Genomic DNA, 18,576 nt, shown 5'->3' on the forward strand with positions numbered 1-18,576 from the left:
GAGAATGTAGGCATCCATGATGCCACAGCGGCACATGTTTCTTAGTGGAGACTCAAAGGATCTCATACAGAATTATCTTCCAAATTAGTTTGATTAGTTTTGTAGTTAAATAAATTGAGTCATGTGAGCTTTTGGGCAAGTTCACAAGTTAATGAAGATTTATTGAACATCTACCACATCTCCAGACACTGAGCCAAGTGTTTTAACCAGCACCATTCCACATGATCTTCACAATCATTTAAGGGACATAGTTCTACCTGCATTTTACAGGTGGAAACCTAAAACTCATAGAGGTTAAGTAACTGACCGAGGCAGAAGGGCCTACTGCTCTCCCATAGAAAAAAACCTGCCTGAGGTAAAATATTTGTATTAGATCATGAAAATCCACTGACACGTAATTGATTGTTGACCATAGCTGTAATCCAGACTTCCTCTGCTGGAAACCGAGACTTCCCAGTGGCCTGATAGGAAGATCTGCTTATTTAATGCCCTATAAGTGACCATCTCAGTTGCTGGTTCTCATCAGAATGTCATTTTCTCTAGACCCCAACAAAACTGGGGCAGGTGTTCCTGGTTCTACCCAGGTGAAAAGGACACATGTGTAGCCAGTGCAGGTGGAGCACTTCTGGTTACTTAGCTGAAACAGCGGACAACAGAATACCCTAGACACTTGGGGGCCACAGGGAGGATCCAGTGTCTCTGGCTCTGCTGCAGTTTACCAAGTAAACTTGAGGCCCAGTACCCCCCACCCCCACCCCCAGGTGCTGAGCAAAGTGGGAGGTTTTAAAATATTAGATGGGAGCCAAAATAATATCTCTACTGCTGATGAAAGCTAGGTTAACATTTGTAGCTTAGTGTGAGAGCCAAACAGACCTGCTACCTGACCCTTGGAACCAGGCAAGCTTACATGCATCATGGTAGCACTGTCCTCCACAGGCCTCCCTATCTATGGGCTGACTCCCAGGATAGAAGAAGGTACACGAGCTGAGCACAACCACTTATTCATCCTAAATTTACTGATGAGATAAAACCAGAGGCAGAGCCAGGCTAGTAGGTACAATAATGGAGCTCCCTCTACAAGGAAGGAAAGTTTAAGAATAGTAGACAAGGGAAATGAAGGAGGATGAATGAGAACCTGGGCAGAGGTTCCCCCAGAGCCTCCCTTTGCCAGGTATTATGCAATCCCATTTTCACTCTCTAGACACACAGGCACATTTGAATATATACTTTCGCATCTTCTGCAAGCTATGTCCATTTTAGTGCAAGTATGGGAACTCGAGATGGCTGAATATCTGGGTGAAGTTGCCACCAGTTCTACAAAACAGCTCCAGAAACCCATTTCCCCTGGCCTCACCAGGGTCACCTTTTTCCACAGATCGATCTCCCCTACAGGCCCCAGCTGAATGGTGGTCACTGCCTCCTGGCCAGGGCACATGCTCTCCAGGTTTCTCAGCTTCCGTCATTCATCTTGCTGACACCCATGGTAATGCCCGCTCCGTCACAGGTGGTCAGCTGCTCACTGTGGAGAGGCCTCAAGTGTACATTTAACAGGAGCAAATTCAACTGTACACCGTCAAAAAAAAATAAAGAGAGAAGGGGGAGAAAGGAGGAGGAGCAGTAGAACCTCAAAACTCAGTAAATAAGCTCAGCTCCAGATCTGGAGTAGATGCTCAGTAAATGTTTTCTTTCAAAAATAACCATAACAAAGCAGGCTGGACTAAGACAGATGGAAGAACCAAGGGCAGAGATTTGTTTCAGCTGCAGAGATCCAGAAAAATACCCAGGAAGCAATATGAGATGTGCAGGGTCTTGAAAAAAGAACTGAAAAGAATTTTGCAAACCACAAAATAGGTCAGATGAGAAGTAGCATTAGGTCATTCAGAACTGGCATAAAGCCCAAAGAATTGAAGTCACTTGGTCACCCAGGAGGCAAAGTGCAGAGCAGAGAGTGAGTGAGTGCTCCATCCAGGGCTTTAGCTCCTCCAATTAAATACTTCAAACAGAGACCAACTTAGCCTGATAGACCCCACAGAGCTTCAGATAAGAACTGGCACACATAGACTAAATCCTAAAGTAAGGGGATAGTTTCTCATTCTACAGGAGTTAAATAGGAGAAGTTCCTCCACCCCCACCCCGCCCCATTCCACCAGCACCCACAGGGAATAACTGGGAAGGGGAAATCAATTTTTAGGCCCATTTTTACTTCCTCTTATCCTTTCACCCTCAGGGAAGTAGAAGTATCTTAGGGTGACCGTTTACCCAGGAACAGGGCCAGAAATGCCAGAACAGTATACCTACCACAGGACACCTGATCTCCTCCCAGAAGAGCAGGTCCACCCAGTAGAAACTCTTCCAAGCCCTCAACACCATAGCATCTTGTGAATCTTGTGTGACTGGCCTGAAAACAAGATCTGCTCCTAGGACCTGGTCTTTCTAGATCAGAACATAATATTTTTTCATGGACATAGAGAAAAATCTAGACTAAGGAGAACGTCTCCTATCAGCTGAGCATAGAATATGTGCCAGGACTGAGCCAGGAGCACTACAGCTGTGTCCTCTCATCAGATCCTCAGATGAGCTGCTGAGGGTGGCAGCCAGAATGCCAGGCCCCACACAGGAAATTGTCCCTTCCTTCCCCCTCCCCCTAGCCCTTTTACCTCAGGCTTAGCACCTACCGACAGATTCTCCCATTCAAAAGGCAGGTAAAGGGTCTGAATAGTCCCCTCTTTTCCCTGGGCCTACTTTGCGTCTTACATAATACACCAATATTTTATTCTTCACATCTCTGCAAGGAAGATGCTATTCTCCACATTTTTCAGATAAGAAATCTGAAGCTCAAACAGTTCAGGACCTTTTTTCTAAGCCGTGTCGCTAGTAAGTTTACAAAGCCAGATTTCAAACCCAGGTTGGCCTGGTTCCATAAAGCCTGTGCTCTGTTCTGGGCCACTCTGCCCCTGGGACTCACAGTGGTAGATCTGTGGCCTGCCCATCTAGCCTCCCACCTCCCCAGCCAGGATGGGATGGGATTTAGGTGTTCACCCCAACTGGCATTCTTGGCTTCCAAGGAGCCTGAAAGGCAGCAGAGTAGGCTTGCCCTCACAGCACAGTGCCCAGGCACATATTGACAAGGGTCTGCACTGCACAAGCCCCTGTGATAGCCCCAGAGAAGGAGGAGGGAACTCCTGGGTAGAAGGGGGCTGTTCTGCAGTTCTTACTCAGAAACTATTCTCAGAACAAGGGTCAGAGTTCAGCTGTACAGGGAGCAAATAACAATGTGAACACATCACCACCACCAGGGCTCTGATATAAAAACTACAGCCAGATTTCCCCCTGGCTTCAACACTCCCCACGTCCAACACAAGGCCTGGCACGTAGTGGGTTCTCAAAATATGTTACCTCTATTGGGTTCTATGTACTGCAGAAAATATTTTCGTTGCATGCCTAACCTAAGGTCTTTTGGCAGGCCCAGTTTCTGCCAAACAGTCGGCTTCGTGCTTAATCTATATGCGAGAATGCTCTTCCACTAGCAGTTGGCACGTTGATCAGAGGCTTTTAAGCTCTCTGGAATAACCACCTAGAGAGACTTCTGATTGACCCTAGTACTGTGAGCCCATGGAAGGAGAAACTTCTGGCACAAAAACAGACTTAAGAGGAGCCCTTTCTTGATGTCACCAAGGGCCCAAAAACAGGGAAGGCCAGGGCGCATTTGTAGCAGTTTCCTTCAGACTCAACAAAGTAGGAGATCACACATTCCCGGGTAGGCAGGACTCGGCTTGATCACAACGTGCTTGATGTGTCGGAGCACATATCTGGTCTCCTTCCCGCTTGATGGAAAGTGACCCTTCCCTGCTCTTCTCCTCTTAGAGGAGGGAACTGGTTGAAACATAATTCGGTGGAACCTGGCCTGGGCCCTAACCCCTGACCTGTGTGGCTCAGAGACCACAACTGAAGTTTCTCGGTTTGGGCACTGTCTACCCACTGGTCCTCTCATGAAGTCCTGATGAGGGAGCGGTGGTTACCCTCCAGCCTGCATTTCCATCTCCTAGTCCAGTCAGCGTTTATTACTGTGTACCAAGCACCATGCCGGCGCCGGGTGTGCAGAGAACGGGACCTGCCATCCACAGCCGGCTCGGAGGGAAGGAGCCACTGAACAAGTCACACGGGGCGCCGTCCTCGTGGGACAGAGGGGCTGGCACCACCCAAGGGACGACTCGGGCACAGGCGCCGAGCTGGGGGGAGTTCGAGCCCTGCCCAGCGGCCCCGCTCACGGCGCCCTACCGCTTGTGTCTCGCAGGTCTCGGATCCGCAGAGAACTGTTCATTGAGGAGATTCAGGCCGGGAGCCAGGGCCAGGCCGGGGCCAGCGACTCCCCGTCGGCCCGAAGCAGCCGGGCGGCGCCCAGCTCGGAGGGCGACAGCTGCGACGGCGTGGAGGCCGCTGAGGGCCCGGGCGCCGCGGACGCCGAGGAGTCGGGCGGCCCCGCGGCCGCCGCCAAGTCTCAGGGAGGGCAGGCCGAAGCGGCCGTGGCCCCGCAGGAGCGGGAGGAGGCGCCGAGGCCGGCGGAGAAGGCGCAGCCGCCGCCCTCGGGGGCCCCGGCCCCGGAAGACGCGGAAGAGGAGGGCCGGCCCCGGGCGCCCCCGCCGCCCCCGCCGCCGCCACCCGAGGGCCCAGCCGAGGGCCCGGGGCCCGTGCCAAACCCCGCCGCCGCCGCCGCTGCCGCCGCCGCCGCCGCCGCCACGCCCGCGGGGGAGGACGCCGCTACCTCAGCCGCCCCGCCGGCGGAGGGCCCCTGCCGGGCCCGGGACGGCGCCGACCGGAGTTCCGCTTTGCCAAGCACCAGCGCGCCGGCGGCCGCCCGCAGGGCCAGCTCGCTGCAGAGCCTCTTCGGCCTCCCGGAGGCGGCGGGCGCCAGGGACTCTCGAGACAACCCCCTGAGGAAGAAGAAGGCCGCGAACTTGAACAGCATAATCCACCGCCTGGAGAAGGCCGCCAGCCGGGAGGAGCCCATCGAATGGGAGTTCTGAGAGGGCGCCGCCCGCCCGTCCCGCCGCGCCGGGCCGGGCCGCGCTGGGCCGAGCCGCGCCGGCGGGCCGAGCTGGCCGAGCCGGCCGAGTCTGGCCGAGTCTGGCCGAGCCCTGCCGAGTCTGACCGAGCCGAGCCGGCCGGGCCGGGCCGGGCCGGGCCGGGCAGAGGGGCGGGCGCCGACTCCGCGGCCTGGACCGTGTTGCGCACTTACCGCCCTGCGGGCCACAGGGCAAAATCGCCATAGGCCAAGGTGCATATAGAAAACAAAGGAGCATTAAGCCCAATCTATGTCGTGTTTTCAAGGAAGAAAACGGAAATGTGTAGTCGAGCTTTTTTGTACCCTGAAGTGTTTTTTTTATTGCCCTAAGTGATTTCCACAGGTTCTGGAATAACTCTTACAGCTTTGCCTTGCGCCCTCCTCTTTCGTGTGGGCTTTAAAAAAAAAAAAAATCAAACCCACATATTAAAAGGGGGCTTTTTATCTGCCATCTAATGGCTTCAGAGCGATAATACACTATTATCTTCTTAAACCAGGAAAAAAAGGGGGGAGGGGGATTTTTCAGAAAAATTAAAAAAGAAAGTTTTTGTAGCTGTTCAGTTGCCACTAAGAGATTGCACAGTCAAACCGACTCTAAACACACTAGTTTGGATTCCTAAATATTTTCAAGTAAAGAATCTTCTCGTTTGAAACTTTGAATTAAAATAAAACACATTTACTCCACATATTTTTTAACGAAAAAGAGAAGTCACATCAGGAAACTATCTGATTTTGTGGTAGCTGACGTAGTGTTTTCTTGTACGTGAATAGAATCCTGACATGTAGTGCACATTGATCCATAGCTTTAACTGACTCTGGGCTTTTGCTGGCCAGAGTCTGTTTAATACACTCCATTCTAGGCCAAATCAGGACAAAAAGAAAAGATCCGAATCTAGGTATTTTATAATCTGCTTTTTAACCTCTAACCGCAGAGCACGCTGATCAGACCTCATATCTCGGAGGTTTAGGAGACAAGTTAGAACTGTAGCATGTCCCCGTTCATTCTGTTTAATTTATGGTGTCTACGTCTGTGTTAATGCGTCTGCACACGTGCGAGCATGTAAAGCAAGGAGGAAAGAGTGGGCCGCCGAGGTGACAGCAGACAGTCGGGGGGCCGTAGGGGCCCACCCTGCGTAGTCAGCAGGCTTTCCTTGGCACAGAAGGCAGCACACCGCACTGCACTCTCCCGGGCGCCTGATGGACTGAGCCCCACCAGGGGCCGCTGCTCCCCGGGCCTGGGCAGAGCTCTTGCACACGCACGCGCTCTCTCTCTCTCCCTCTCCCTCTCTCTCCCTCTTTCTCCCTCTCTCTCTCTTCTCCCCCTGTCTCCTTGCCCCCCCCCCCCCCCCCCCCCCCCGCTCTTCCCACCACAAGCACTGAGGACTGTTGACGTCGTGGGAGGCTTCCTTCCCTGCAGAAGAGAGAACGTGGTAGTCTGGGCTCTGCTCCCATCCCTATAGAGGTGGCCCACAGTCACACCAAAACGTCGTTGCTCTTCACTTCCAGACCAGACCATTCATTTGGCCCTCCATTCATTCTGCCTCTTGGAACAGTTCTTTTATGCACAGTCTAGGGCAGTCTAAGTACAAATCAGAAGTCTAACTTGTCTCTGATTCCTCCTGTTGTCTATGTGTATATGCGTGAGAATAGAGGTGGATGAGAGTGTGCGTGTGTGCGTGTGTGCAATTTTATACGTCTGTGTATTTTCTTAAGTACCTGTGCACACATAGAGTGCATTACTGCCACCTTTTTTCAATAAGCTGTTTTATCAGTTATGGCTTCTACAAGTTTGCTAATTTAGACTCCTTTATTGCCATATCTTTAAACTAACAATAGATGATTTCGGTATATATATATATTTTTTTTTTGCTTATTTATAGGTGCTGTATTTTATTATCTGATTGTTAGGAAGGGATGAAAGGGGCAAATATTCTTTAGAGGGATAGACTGCCGGCAGTATTGGGTATAATTTACAAGATGTAGTTGTCATACTGTATATTACTGATTGAAAACTTTTTGACCGTATTGTGTATCATTGAAACCTTTGTCTTAGGTCAACATCTTTGGATGGCATTTTAATGGTGCATTCATTATTTCTTAAGTTTAATTAATATTACCTTTTTTGATTTGGGGGGGTGGGAGGGAGTTATAATTTTCAAGGTATGCTCCCGCTATTACACCTCAGTGTGCTTGTATTAATTAACTTGTAGGACTTTGACTGTAAGATGTGAAACCACATTTCTTGCATGATGTTTTAGGAATTATGTAGTTCATTTACAGTCTTTTAACCTGCAACTGCAGCACTTAGTTCAAGTTTTCACAAATTTAAGAGTCACTACACTAAAAACAATGCCTTTTCATGAATGAGAAGTTTTCAGAAGGCTCTAGGAGGCTGGGAGGCAGGCTGTTTGTCTTTTGATGGTCTCATCATCTCTGAACTTGATACCTGGTTCAGTGAAGAGAGATTTCAAAATGGAGGAGCTTAAGGGGAAACAGATTAACATCTGGCTCAATTCAGGTGCGTTAAGAAGAGCGAATTTGCATTAGTGACCCCCTAGGACAGTGAGTAGCAGAGCCCCTGACAGTACTGTGGTGTCCTCTCCACGAAAACCTCGAGGGAATTTTGTCATCGTGTGTGATGAATCTCTGAATATCTGATTTTCATTAGAATTGAAAGCAGGGAGTTAACCAGAAATATTAGGCTAGTGTTTTAGTTTTAAAGACATGACTGTTATTTACAAAGTTGTTAAATCTGAGGAAATTGAGAAAGTAGAGGTTTGTCCATCCTAGTGGCCAAATAGTAACAGTCTAAAACAGCCACTTTGGCTCTTCCAAGCGATTTAGTCCTTTTTGTTGGGTTTTGTTGGTTTGTTAGTGTTTTTTTTGTTTTGCTTTTAACTAGGTTTTTGTTGATTTCCACTCTACCTTTTTTTTTTTTTTTTCCAGACTTAACGTCTGGGTGCTCGATACAATCAGTTGGTTAAAGTTTGCTTGCAGTTCTGTGTTTGTATTTTTTTCTCTATTTATTTTTTTTTAATTGTGATCCCAACCCTACAATCTTTTATGTTGAGCTTTCACTGTCTATAATACGTCTAAGAGCTGCCACTAAATAACAGAAACCTTCCAGGGGGTCAGGGGAGTGTTCCCCGCTCCTCAGTTTGCACCCCTCAGTTTGAGCCTAAGGGTTGATCTTTCATCTTGATAAGCAATATTCAAGTGCCTTGAACAGCATCGTCTCGGGGAGGGGGGCTTTACCTTCAGCTGGCTGGCATTCCAAGCAGTAGCTCCCACAGGCAGCCGACCTCGTCCTCTTTCTGCTCCATCAGTTTAAAAAGCTGATTTGTACCTCTCCCCTGGGGAAAACAGTTCTGTATAAAACACTAACACTTAATTACAAGCCCCATTATACCATTTTAAATGGCTTCTTTTTGTTAATTGGAAGCAGTGTTCATAACTTAAGGTTTTTGCCATTACTTAGCTTGCTAAGTGGAGGCTCAGTGGAAGGGCGGTGTTCACGTTCAGTCTCTTGACCCCTGGTTCCCACCCACACTCCCTTGTGGTGTATTTGGGATGGAAGGTATGCAGGTTCTGTCCTAGACCTGTGTGCACTCGCTTCCACCGCCTGGCGCCTGGGGTTCCCGCCAGCCTTGAACCTCTGGATCGGTCAGGATGTCTGGGATTTCCGTCCGTCAGACCGCTCTTCTTTAGAAAGCCTTGCCACAGTCAGCTAGCTCAACTCCGTGATTCTCAGAGCTGACTTCATGGTCCACAGACTATCCTGGGACGCAGGCTTAGAGAAGTCTGGAAGTGCCAGGATCTTGACTCATAGGACTACTATGAAACCATGGCCACTGGGCCTGTGAGAGTGACTGAGGCAAAAAGATGACAGTTGTGGCCTCCCCTGAGGACCGGTTCCCTGAACTTTCAGAGCACAGGTGCCTCCCTGCCTGATGTCCTTCCTTTTGGCATCTTTGTTTTCTCCCCATTTAAAAACCATCCTGTCTGACATGGACGTTCAGGTCTGCTGGTTGGTGGTCCAGACCCACAGTGCCCCAGAGCTTTAGGTTGAGTGTTTCTCTCTGGCTCCAAGAGACCCTCCCTGTGTAACCCCACCCCCGGGCCCAGCCTGCCAGCCCTACAGGAAGGAAAGACCTTGCCTGCCTCCCTGACCAGAGCCACAGCAGTCATGCAGATGTGAGCAAACCAAGAGGAAGGCAGATGGTTATACTCTAATCCGAAGGAAAGCTCTGGTGGTGGCTGGTTGCCCTAAGATCATGCCCCAGTCATGCCCTAAGAGGTTGGGACAAGGGTCACCCCATGGCCTAGTCCACAGGCAGGGGTGTCTTTATTCCTCCTGAACCCCCGCCTTTTCTTGCAGCACTGGCCAATGAACTCTGTTGACATTCTATGCAACATTTCTCATCCCTTTCATTTTAGAAAAGCAAACCTCACTGAAGAAAGCAGAGAAGCCAGGGGAGTATATGCACGCCCTCCTGGGATGAGCACAGAGTGAAACGGTGTTAGTGACTTACTCCATCTTGAGCTAGGGGACAACAGCCATTGCCTTAAATGCACTATGACAGGCGCCTCTCGACAGGCTGTAAAAACAAGAGTCTGCCTTCAGCCATCCCAGGGTGCCACTCTGGGAGGCCAGGAAGCCGGCTGTGCAGGGGAGACAGCCAGGTGAGGTTCAGGCACGTGTGGCCAGTGTGATGGGCTATTTGCCATGCCCCTCTGTGGATGTCCTCCCTTGGCACACTCCTCATCTGTCCCCTTCTACCTCACTAACCTGTGCTCCCACTTGACATTCCTTCTCCTCCCGCTCCCTTCAGAAACACAAGGCACAAGCAGGCTCTTGGGGTGGGTGGAGGAGGAGAGAGCACTAGAAGCGTGGCGTTCGTGAGTGTGTCTGGGCCTGGTGGGCAGGCTTCTTCCCCTCTTCCCTTTTGTGAGCACAGCATGGACAAGACAGCTGTGCTCTGCAAAGCACATGGATTTTTCTCTTGACTTCCACCTGTTCCTGACGCTCTGGCAGCTGTTTCCTTTGCAGGCACGGGTGGTCTCGGGCCTCAGAGGGCCTTGCTCCGGCCTGCCTTTGCTTTCAGCCTGCTCCTGCTCAGCTGTTAAGATCCGTCAGAGCCATTCCCCTTGCCCTAGGCTGCCCCTAACTGGCCACGTGAGGACACCTCCCCAGGGTTCCTACCTGGCATTGGGAGACTCCATCCTTATTTGCCTCTGGCACGGGGATGCTGTGATTTCAGCTTTGCTATGAGACCTCCTTTGGAAGCGTCTCCAGGACAAGAGGGGAGATGGCCTTCCCCCCAACCTCCCACCCAGTCCGCAAACCCAGTCTTCGATCACGTGACTTTTCCCAAAAGAATATACCAGTTTCTACGCAGTGCAGAACAAAAACCCAGCACTCAGAGCTGCTGATTAGACGTGAGTCCACCGTCTCTGGTGGCCAGAGTGTTCTGGTGGAAAAGAATCAGAAGTGGGAACCTAAGGATTTGTGCCGTCACGGTGTGCTTGGGCATTTGCCAGAAAAAGCCCACCCTTAGAAATCCCCCCTCCCCCAATGCTTTTGTGGTTTCACGTGGGCCTTGGTGGCAACAGGGGAACCTTCGTGAACCCCCTAAGAGCTCCCACCCCAAGTGACAAGATGGTGGCCTGGGCCTCCAACATGACAGACTTCCATTCCCTGGCTCGCTTGCTGAGAGAAGGGCCCAGTGTGAGGACAGGGTTTCCATTCCCACCAGTTTCTGCCTTTTCATAGATGAAAACTACTAGGAAACAAGTTCCCAGGGAAAGTTCCAGAAAGATCCAGCCTGTGAACCCTTAGCGATGTGCTGAAAGCAGAGGCCCAAACTGTCCAGAGTGAATCAGGAAGGCAGAGGAGGGGCAGGGTGGGCAATAAGCTGGGCTTCCTGCCCCAGCAGCCCAGGAGCCTCATCCTCTCCAGGGAAGGAGGATATGCAGCTTCCCAGCCTCCCCCACCCGCAGGCCCTGCCCGCACCTGCCCAGGCCTTGGGGCCATCTTTCCTCCACCTCCCCTCCAAAGATACTGTGACCACACTGTCAGTGGTATCTCCATTCTAATTTTTGCATGAAGTGACATTTAGCTTTAACAAGACATTTCCAAAGCGCCTAGTCTCCTCCAGAATGCTAACTTTAAAAGTTGGGCATTGTAGGCGAAGAATCCTAAAAAAGGCTAGTGAGAAAGAGGCATTAGGCTATGCATAAATGTGCACTTCCCCATCCCCCGTTATTAACCTTTGAAAATAACTTTTGAGTTGCTTTCCATGGGTCATTATAGTTTCTCCAGTAATGTTAGGTATAGTCTGTGTTCCTGTCCTTTCTGTAGTGCTTAGGCTTTTAATTTGTACCACAAAATACGATATATGCTATGTATCAAGCTTTCTGTGATCAGAAAGGAAAGGTGCCTTATATCCCAATGTCACGGCTACATCCCTATGGAAAATAATCAGAAGCACAGAGTGTACGGAAGCGTTGGGACTTCCGTTGGTGAAACCAGACACCATTCAGCAAGATGCATTGAAAAAGTGGCACGGGGCTGCTTTTGTTTGAAAGTTCCTCTCCTTTTTTCATCTTTTTTTCCATTTTTTCTTTGCTTTTTTCTTCTTTTCTTCCTTTTTTTTTTTTTTTTTTGGTAGTTTGCTTTAAACAGAAAGCACTTAAGTAGATGACTATGTGTAAAAAAGCTCTGTGCAATAGAAATCATTTTTCTTCATTTTTAAGAGATAATGTATTGCACACCAAATGAACTCAAAGTAAGCTTTAGACCAGGACGATTCAGGTTGTGGATGAGTATGTTCACTGTAGTTCTGTTTGTTCATGAACTGAAGGGAAAACAGGCCTCCCCAGCCCCTGCAACCCCCATCTCAGCCTGCCTCTTGCTGACTGCCCAGCTAGGTGTGCAGGGCCCCACAGGCCCCTGGCGGGAACCACTGGCTGGGTGGCGGGGTGGGGGGTGGGGGTGAGGGGGGTGTTTGTGACTCAGCAGCTAAGAACCCTCCCAAGTGTGAGACCACAGCCATCCCTTACAGCACTTAACCTTTTCTCGTTGAGATGGATTGACTGCTACTGACCTGCCAGCGTGCGTGAGGATAATTATAAAAGGATGTTTCCTTGAGAAGAAAAAAAAAATTTTATTTCTATCCTCTTCTATTTATTATTAGGTTAATCATTTAAGTTCTTATCAGGAGTGTATTGTTGTTTTGTGTTGTTGTTGCTATAAATGCTTTTTGCTATCACTCCGGTGGTTACTGTCTTCTGCCTCCTGCCCTCTCCCCCCCACACACACACATACCCCAAAAGAACCGAAGGGTCTGGGGATTTGCCTGGGGGGCAGAGGGGGCTTCCCCAGCAGAATCACATATCTGTCTCCAGAGTAGCCACTCAAAAACTGGTGGTCTCCCCACATCTAACTTTTTAAATGAGAGACTTGAACACTCGTGTGAGGAGCTACAGAGACTTAAAAAAGCAAAGTTCAGTTCCCCAAAGCCTCCTAGAGCCTCTGGTAAGACTTCTGGGTTCATGAAGTTTCAGCAGCCCTGGTCAGGGCGGGCGCGGCGGCCTGGAGGAGACCGTGGCTTCCGAGGGAGAATGGTTTCTGGCAAGGCTCGCGTGGGTTGCTGTGTTCTGTTGGCTTTTCTTGTCATGCTTGTGGTTGCTTCCCCTGCATACAAGGTTGGGTCAGAACCATCTTGCGAAGCAACAGTGTTTCCTAGTCCGGCTGTGGCTTGGGGACCCGCCCCAGGGAGGTCGTGGGGGTGCCCCTTTTGCCCTTATGTGGTGAGGTGTGGAGGGGGTGACACGTTGCTTGCTAATCAGGTGTGAAGGTGAGGTGGGGCTGGCCTCTGGGGCCCAGGAGATGGGGGCACCCCGTGAGGCTGAGGTCCAGGTGGGGGCCACACGGCAGCCGGCCCCCCTCCCCTACTCCCAGAGGGCCACCCCCAACCCCCAGCTCGCTTTCCTGTGCCAGGACTTCTTCCCTTCTCTGAAATCATTGGGGGTCCTCATCTCTTTGAAAGAAAGCCCTCGGATGAAATCACCGTCCCCATCCCTCCCCCCACCCCAAAGGGTTTTCATTTCTCGAATGAGTCTATGCATTTCTCTCTCTCCGGTGGTTTTCTGCCTCTTTCCTTGAGAAAACGCGCATCTCCTGTCCCACCGAGACCCCTCAGAGAATGCTGTGCATTTTGGAGACGTGAGGATTCCTGCAAAATCCTTACAGCATTTGAGACTAACTTGTTGGAAAAATAGAAGTTGGGGCGGGGAAGAAAGGTGGGTCTCCCCACGCCCTTCCCACTGAGTGAGACCTAGCTCTTCGCGATGTGCAATAACTACTTGCCATGAGAGCGGGTGGCACCACGCTCCTGTCCAGACTACTAACACAGCACAAGACAAGCTCGCTCGCAGAGTGGCGGACTTCTTCCAGAATACCTTTCATAAGCTCAGCTCCCCACCCCCCACCCCCGTGTATCGTGGTGTCTTACATTTTAGCAGTATTTTGTATTTTCTGTAACGCACTAAGTCTTAGATGTTTCTAGAGCTCGTTTGTTAATACAATCACAGACTTTTTTTTAATCCTCACAGAGACCCAATTGACCAAAAACAAAAAACAAAAACAAAAAATACAAAAAAACAACAAAAAAAGGCGTCATTTTTGTACAAATAGCTTCAAGAAGCCTCTGTTGTGTTGCTGTGACCCATCTGATAACATTTTTTTTTCTTGCTATTTGTTTTCGACATTAAGAGTCAAAAGTTGATCCAGCTGGCGTGGGGGTGGGGGAGGCACCCGTCGGCCCCTGGCGTTGTCCCTTCTGTCCTTGGTTAGCCATACGATGTTTGTTCTCAGCACTGTACAACGGTCCCTATATGATATGGAGAAGCAATATCACTGTATGAAACTCACACCATGTATTATTATTATTCACTAGCACCCTAGGTGTGATAATTGAAGTAAATATCTTTTATACAAACACAAGAATGCGTGGGTTGTTTTTATTTAAAATGCCCCGGCCTGAGGAGGAGCAGCAAATCCTTATTTCTGGGTCCAGAGGCACCTCAAGAGTTGCCATGCCAGGGGCCACCAGGCAGGTGGCTGGGCTGGATTTGGGGGGGGTTGGTTTTTGGGCACTGCTCTCCACCGGGTCTCCATCAGGGCCTATGTCCCTGCTTGCTGCTGTGGGCCTTACTGTCTGAATAGCCTTGAAATGCTGACCTTCCCGGCATCCGCTTCCTTGTCTGTGAAATGAGGACACCATCGCTTGTGGCGCAGGCTGGTGAGGACCAGGAATGGTGGCTGGCGGTGCCAGGCGAGGCACCAGGCTGATTGTAGCAGCCCAGATGAGTGGGGTTTAGGTGCCCACACCCAGCCAGAGGTCTGCCCTAGCCTGCTTCAGGACGGGGAAAAAAGGGGGCGTCTCTCACTTTGTCCCCATAACCTGATGTGAAGGACAAGCTGGGGGCACCCGGGAATGTGAGCAAGTGAGTGGAAAGAGGAAGGAGGAAACAATGTCTGTGGGTTTCTGGATTGGGCTTCTGAGAAGGGGTCTCCAGCCCACGCTCAGGGCTGGAGGCCAGAGAGCTCTGCAGAGTTGGCTGCTAGGTGGTCCATGTGCTTGTGAGTGAGGATGTTTCTCATCTTGAAATCTAGCAGGTTGGAAAAGAATCGCCACCCTCACTGATGTGTGCTGGGGGTGGTGAGGGTGATTGGCTTGTTGTGCATTAATTTGTGGGTTTTAGAATGTGCCGCTCCCACATGCGATCCGGAAGTGTGAGCAATCCTCCCTCCAGTGGGAGGAGCCCCCGCAAGCAGGGACCAGTCTCCCACCAGTGCCAAGTGCTCCCAGCAGCCCTAAGTCTCATGTGATCACTCAGGGACCTGAGCGTGGCTATAGCTGTCCCCAAATGTCTGCCCCCACAGATGGGAGAAATTAGGATAAAGCCAACAGAGCTCTGCCTGCCTGACGTTCTATGTCTGCTTCAGCTAACGTTCTGCTGCTTTTCTGATTGCTAGTTTAGGTATGCCCCCCCCACCCCGCCTTTAAAGATCTGTTAACTAAATGAAAATATAAAATGTAGAAAAAATTAAAAACACTTGGCCCAGAGTCTTTTAACCCAGAAAGTCTCCCCCGGTGCTTTTAAAGTGAGATTTAATTAAGCAAAACTATAGTTACACATAGTTTCGTAGGCCTGAGTCTTTCTGTAAACTGCCAGCTCCAGGGCGGAGAAGGGGGTGAGGTTTCATGCTCTGACTGCGACTGGGTGATGCCCCCACTCCAGGCAGAGTGCTCAGCCTCCCTGTGTGTGGCCCCCTCTCTCCCCATAGTCAAGTGGGTCTGAACAAAATGACGAGCCTTGTTTGATGCCTTGAGAAAATACGACTGGTGATATAGAGGGAAAGGCCACCTGATGATACATGAAGTTGACCCTTGAAAAACATGGGGGTTAGTGCCGACCCCCGACCCAGTCGAACCTCTGGATATAATTTTTAACTCCCCCAAAATGTACCTGCTAATAGCCTACTGTTGACCCAAAGCCTTACCAATAACATAGTCGCTTAACAGCTGTATTTTTATTCATACGTATACTATACTGTATTCTTAGGATGAAATAAGCTAGAGGGAAAAACGTCATTAAGAAAATCGTAAGGAAGAGAAAATACATTTACACTATGGAACTGTAAAAAAAAAATCCGCCTATAAGTGGACCCGTGCGATTCAAATCTGTGTCGTTCAAGGGTCAACAGTAATTACCGGAGAGCGCGAGGCATCCGCTGTGATCCCGTCTGCCCGTGTTTCAGGGGGCCCCCGAGCGGCTGCCTGGGGCTGAGGTGCGTTGCTGCCTCCTCCACAGCCCTAGCGTGTCGGCTTTGGGGGGCACGCAGCTTGCTGGTCTCCACTTGGGCCCGACCTTGGTTCCTGTGAGGGGCCGGGGGTGTGGGGACCGAGCAGACAACCCCGGGGGCTCGGGGGAGCTGTTCCGATGCTGGGGGCGGGGTGTGCTTCTGGTCATCAGACCTTGATCTGCGTCGGGCCCACCGCGTGGGGGGAGCCGCGTTGGTGGAAGCGGGAGGCGCGTGCCAGTCCCGGCCGGGCATTCAGCAGTGACTGCCTCTTCCGAGAAGCTGGGGCCCTCCGCATGTCGAGGGGAAGGGCCAGTTTTTGGTCTTTTTTTAAGAAATCGGTTTGTGGACAGTACAAGGCTGCTCTGTTTGGGAGAGTGGAATGGGGGGCTCCGAGGAGTGGAGTTTGAGGACCCACTCGACTCACAGCGGAGCATCGGGACCCTCCTCTGCGGTCAAGTGGCAATGCCTGAGTCCCAGCATCTCCTCCGACCAGCCGGCGAGCGACGGGGGGCAAGTCCTAGTCAAAGCTCGGGAAACCCTTTCTGGGAGAATGAATGAATTCATTAGCTTCTTTGAGTGTCCATTTCTGTCTCTGTGAAGGGGACATAATGATGCCAGACTCGCAGCGCTGCCGAACAGGGGGGCCCGTGCAGCGACATCTGTTGACTGTCAGCTGTGGCACCCAAGCCCCCGGCAGGCACTCGGGACGTGTCACCCATGGCAGTTGACGGTGGCCGCGGCGGTCCCTGCTGTCCAAGTTCTCCCACCTTGCGCAGGAGCAGGAGGTGCGCCCTCCAGGAAGCAGGCAGTCCCGAGGGTTCGGGGTGCCTGCAGCCTGCCACCACCAGGGGTGCCCGGGACGCTCAGCAGGCGCGCAGGTGGGGCAGCAGAGTCCCCCACACCCAGCAGCTCTCTCTCCAGCCTCCGCCAAACACTCGGCTCTCGGCTTCTGTGGGGCCCAAGCCGCCCACCCTGGCCTCAGCCACAGGCTGGAAGGAAGGCAGCTCCCAGGCCCTCAGTCCCCCGGCGAGGGGCTGGCCCTTCCACAGAGGAGGTTTCCTCTGGGAGGTTCCAAGGTTCCCCTGGAAACGCTGATCCCCGTCCTGGGAACCCCGAACCCAGAAGCCTCTTGTGTTTGAGGAAAGTAGGGTTTCTGGGATGGTGGTTCTAGACTGGGGTGACTTTGCCCCTCAGGACGGTTGGCAGTGTCTGCAGGCATTTGGGGCCATCACAGCTGAGCAGGGTGATGCCACTGGCATCTAGAGGGGAGAGGACAGAGACACTGGTAAATGCCCTACAAGGCCTAGGACAGTCTCCCCACACCCAACGAATAATGACATGGCCCCAGATGTCAGCAGCACTGAGTCTAGGGTGGTGGGGCTCCTTCGGTGGCTTAGTCCGCAGATAGTGGCTGAGGATGGCCCTGTGCCGGAGATGTATGTGCTTCAGGCTGGGAGCCCGGCACTCGCAGCCCAGGGGAGGCAGAGCAGTGCACAGCCACAGCCCAGGCCTTCAAATGGGAAACAGCCTTTGCAGGAGGCAGGGAGAGGACACCAAAGTGCAGGGTCGCCCTGGGGTTTTGCACTAGCAAATCTGCAGTCCCAATTCAGGGCCAGGTGAGGCCTGCTCAGTTCTTGGATGGTGGGACCAGCACAGGCCAGCTGGCCATGCCAGGCCCTGGCCGTCTGTGTCCAGCCGACTCTCACCCAAGCTGGGAGACTGAGCCCCTAGGAATACCCTCTGCAGCCTTCCACCTAAAGGAATGGGTGCTTCTCCACTGGGAGGAATGGCCTCAGACATTCAGCTAATGGGCAGAGAGGAGTAACAGTGTGCCACTGATCTGGGGGCTGTAGTTATAACAGGGGACAAAGTTTGCCTTTCGGTGGGAACAGACAAGACAGTCCTGATAAATAAAGGAATTAATAGGGCCTTAGGCAGTGGTAAATGTTACTGGATAAAAACAAGGTAAGGGGCACTGGAAGAGCAAGCAGAGGGGTTCAAGTTTTATTTTTTATTTTTATTTTTAAGATTTTAATTATTTATTCATGAGAGACACAGGAAGAGAAGCAGAGACATAGGCAGAGGGAGAAGCAGGCTCCCTGCAGGGAGCCTGGTTCAGGATCCGATCCCTGAACCCCGGGATCACAACCTGAGCCAAAGGCAGATGTTCAGCCACTGAGCCACCCAGGAGCCCCGAGGGGTTAAAGTTTTAAATCAGGTGGTCAGGGTAGGCCTCACGAAGAAGGTAACATGTGAGCAGGGTCTTGACAATGGGGAGGGAATGAACTATGCCAATGCCTGAGGTAAGAACATTCCAGGCAGAGGGGAAACAGTAAGTGCAAGTCCTGTGGTGCAAATGTGCTTGGGAGCCAGAATAACGTGGGAGGCAACAGGTCAGAGAGAGGAGGGAGAGGCAGGGCAGGAGGTGGGACCTGATAGGCCGTTGTAGAGTTTTGGCTGTTCCTCTGGGGGACGTAAGGTCCATTGGAAGGTGTGGACAGAGGGTGGTCTAATCTGTTTGAAGGGCCCTCTCTGCCTGCTGCTTTGTGACTAGACTGTAGGGATGAGGGTGAAAGAAGGCAAATCAGCAAGGAGGCTGTTGCCGTAAGGACCAGAGGCTATGACTTGCATCAGGTGGCAC

General features: G+C 51.4%; 1 protein-coding gene across 8 annotated transcripts in view; it reads left to right on the forward strand.

Annotated features, from left to right (window-relative positions):
• CUX1 (cut like homeobox 1) overlaps positions 1–18,576 on the forward strand; it is a 373,714-nt gene that overhangs the window by 341,419 nt on the left and 13,719 nt on the right. For 5 of the 8 annotated variants that reach the window (XM_055339489.1, XM_055339490.1, XM_055339494.1 and 2 more), the window contains one exon: positions 4,295–5,076. The exons of the other annotated variants lie outside the window; for them this stretch is intronic. In XM_055339489.1, coding sequence (XP_055195464.1) covers positions 4,295–5,024 — 730 coding nt within the window. In that variant the 3' untranslated portion in view covers positions 5,025–5,076. Of the gene's footprint in view, positions 1–4,294; positions 5,077–18,576 lie in introns of those variants that run through there. 8 annotated transcript variants of the gene reach the window in all.

Source organism: Nyctereutes procyonoides, unplaced genomic scaffold, assembly GCF_905146905.1.
Source record: "Nyctereutes procyonoides isolate TBG_1078 unplaced genomic scaffold, NYPRO_anot_genome, whole genome shotgun sequence".
In the NCBI taxonomy this organism is placed as follows: domain Eukaryota; kingdom Metazoa; phylum Chordata; class Mammalia; order Carnivora; family Canidae; genus Nyctereutes; species Nyctereutes procyonoides.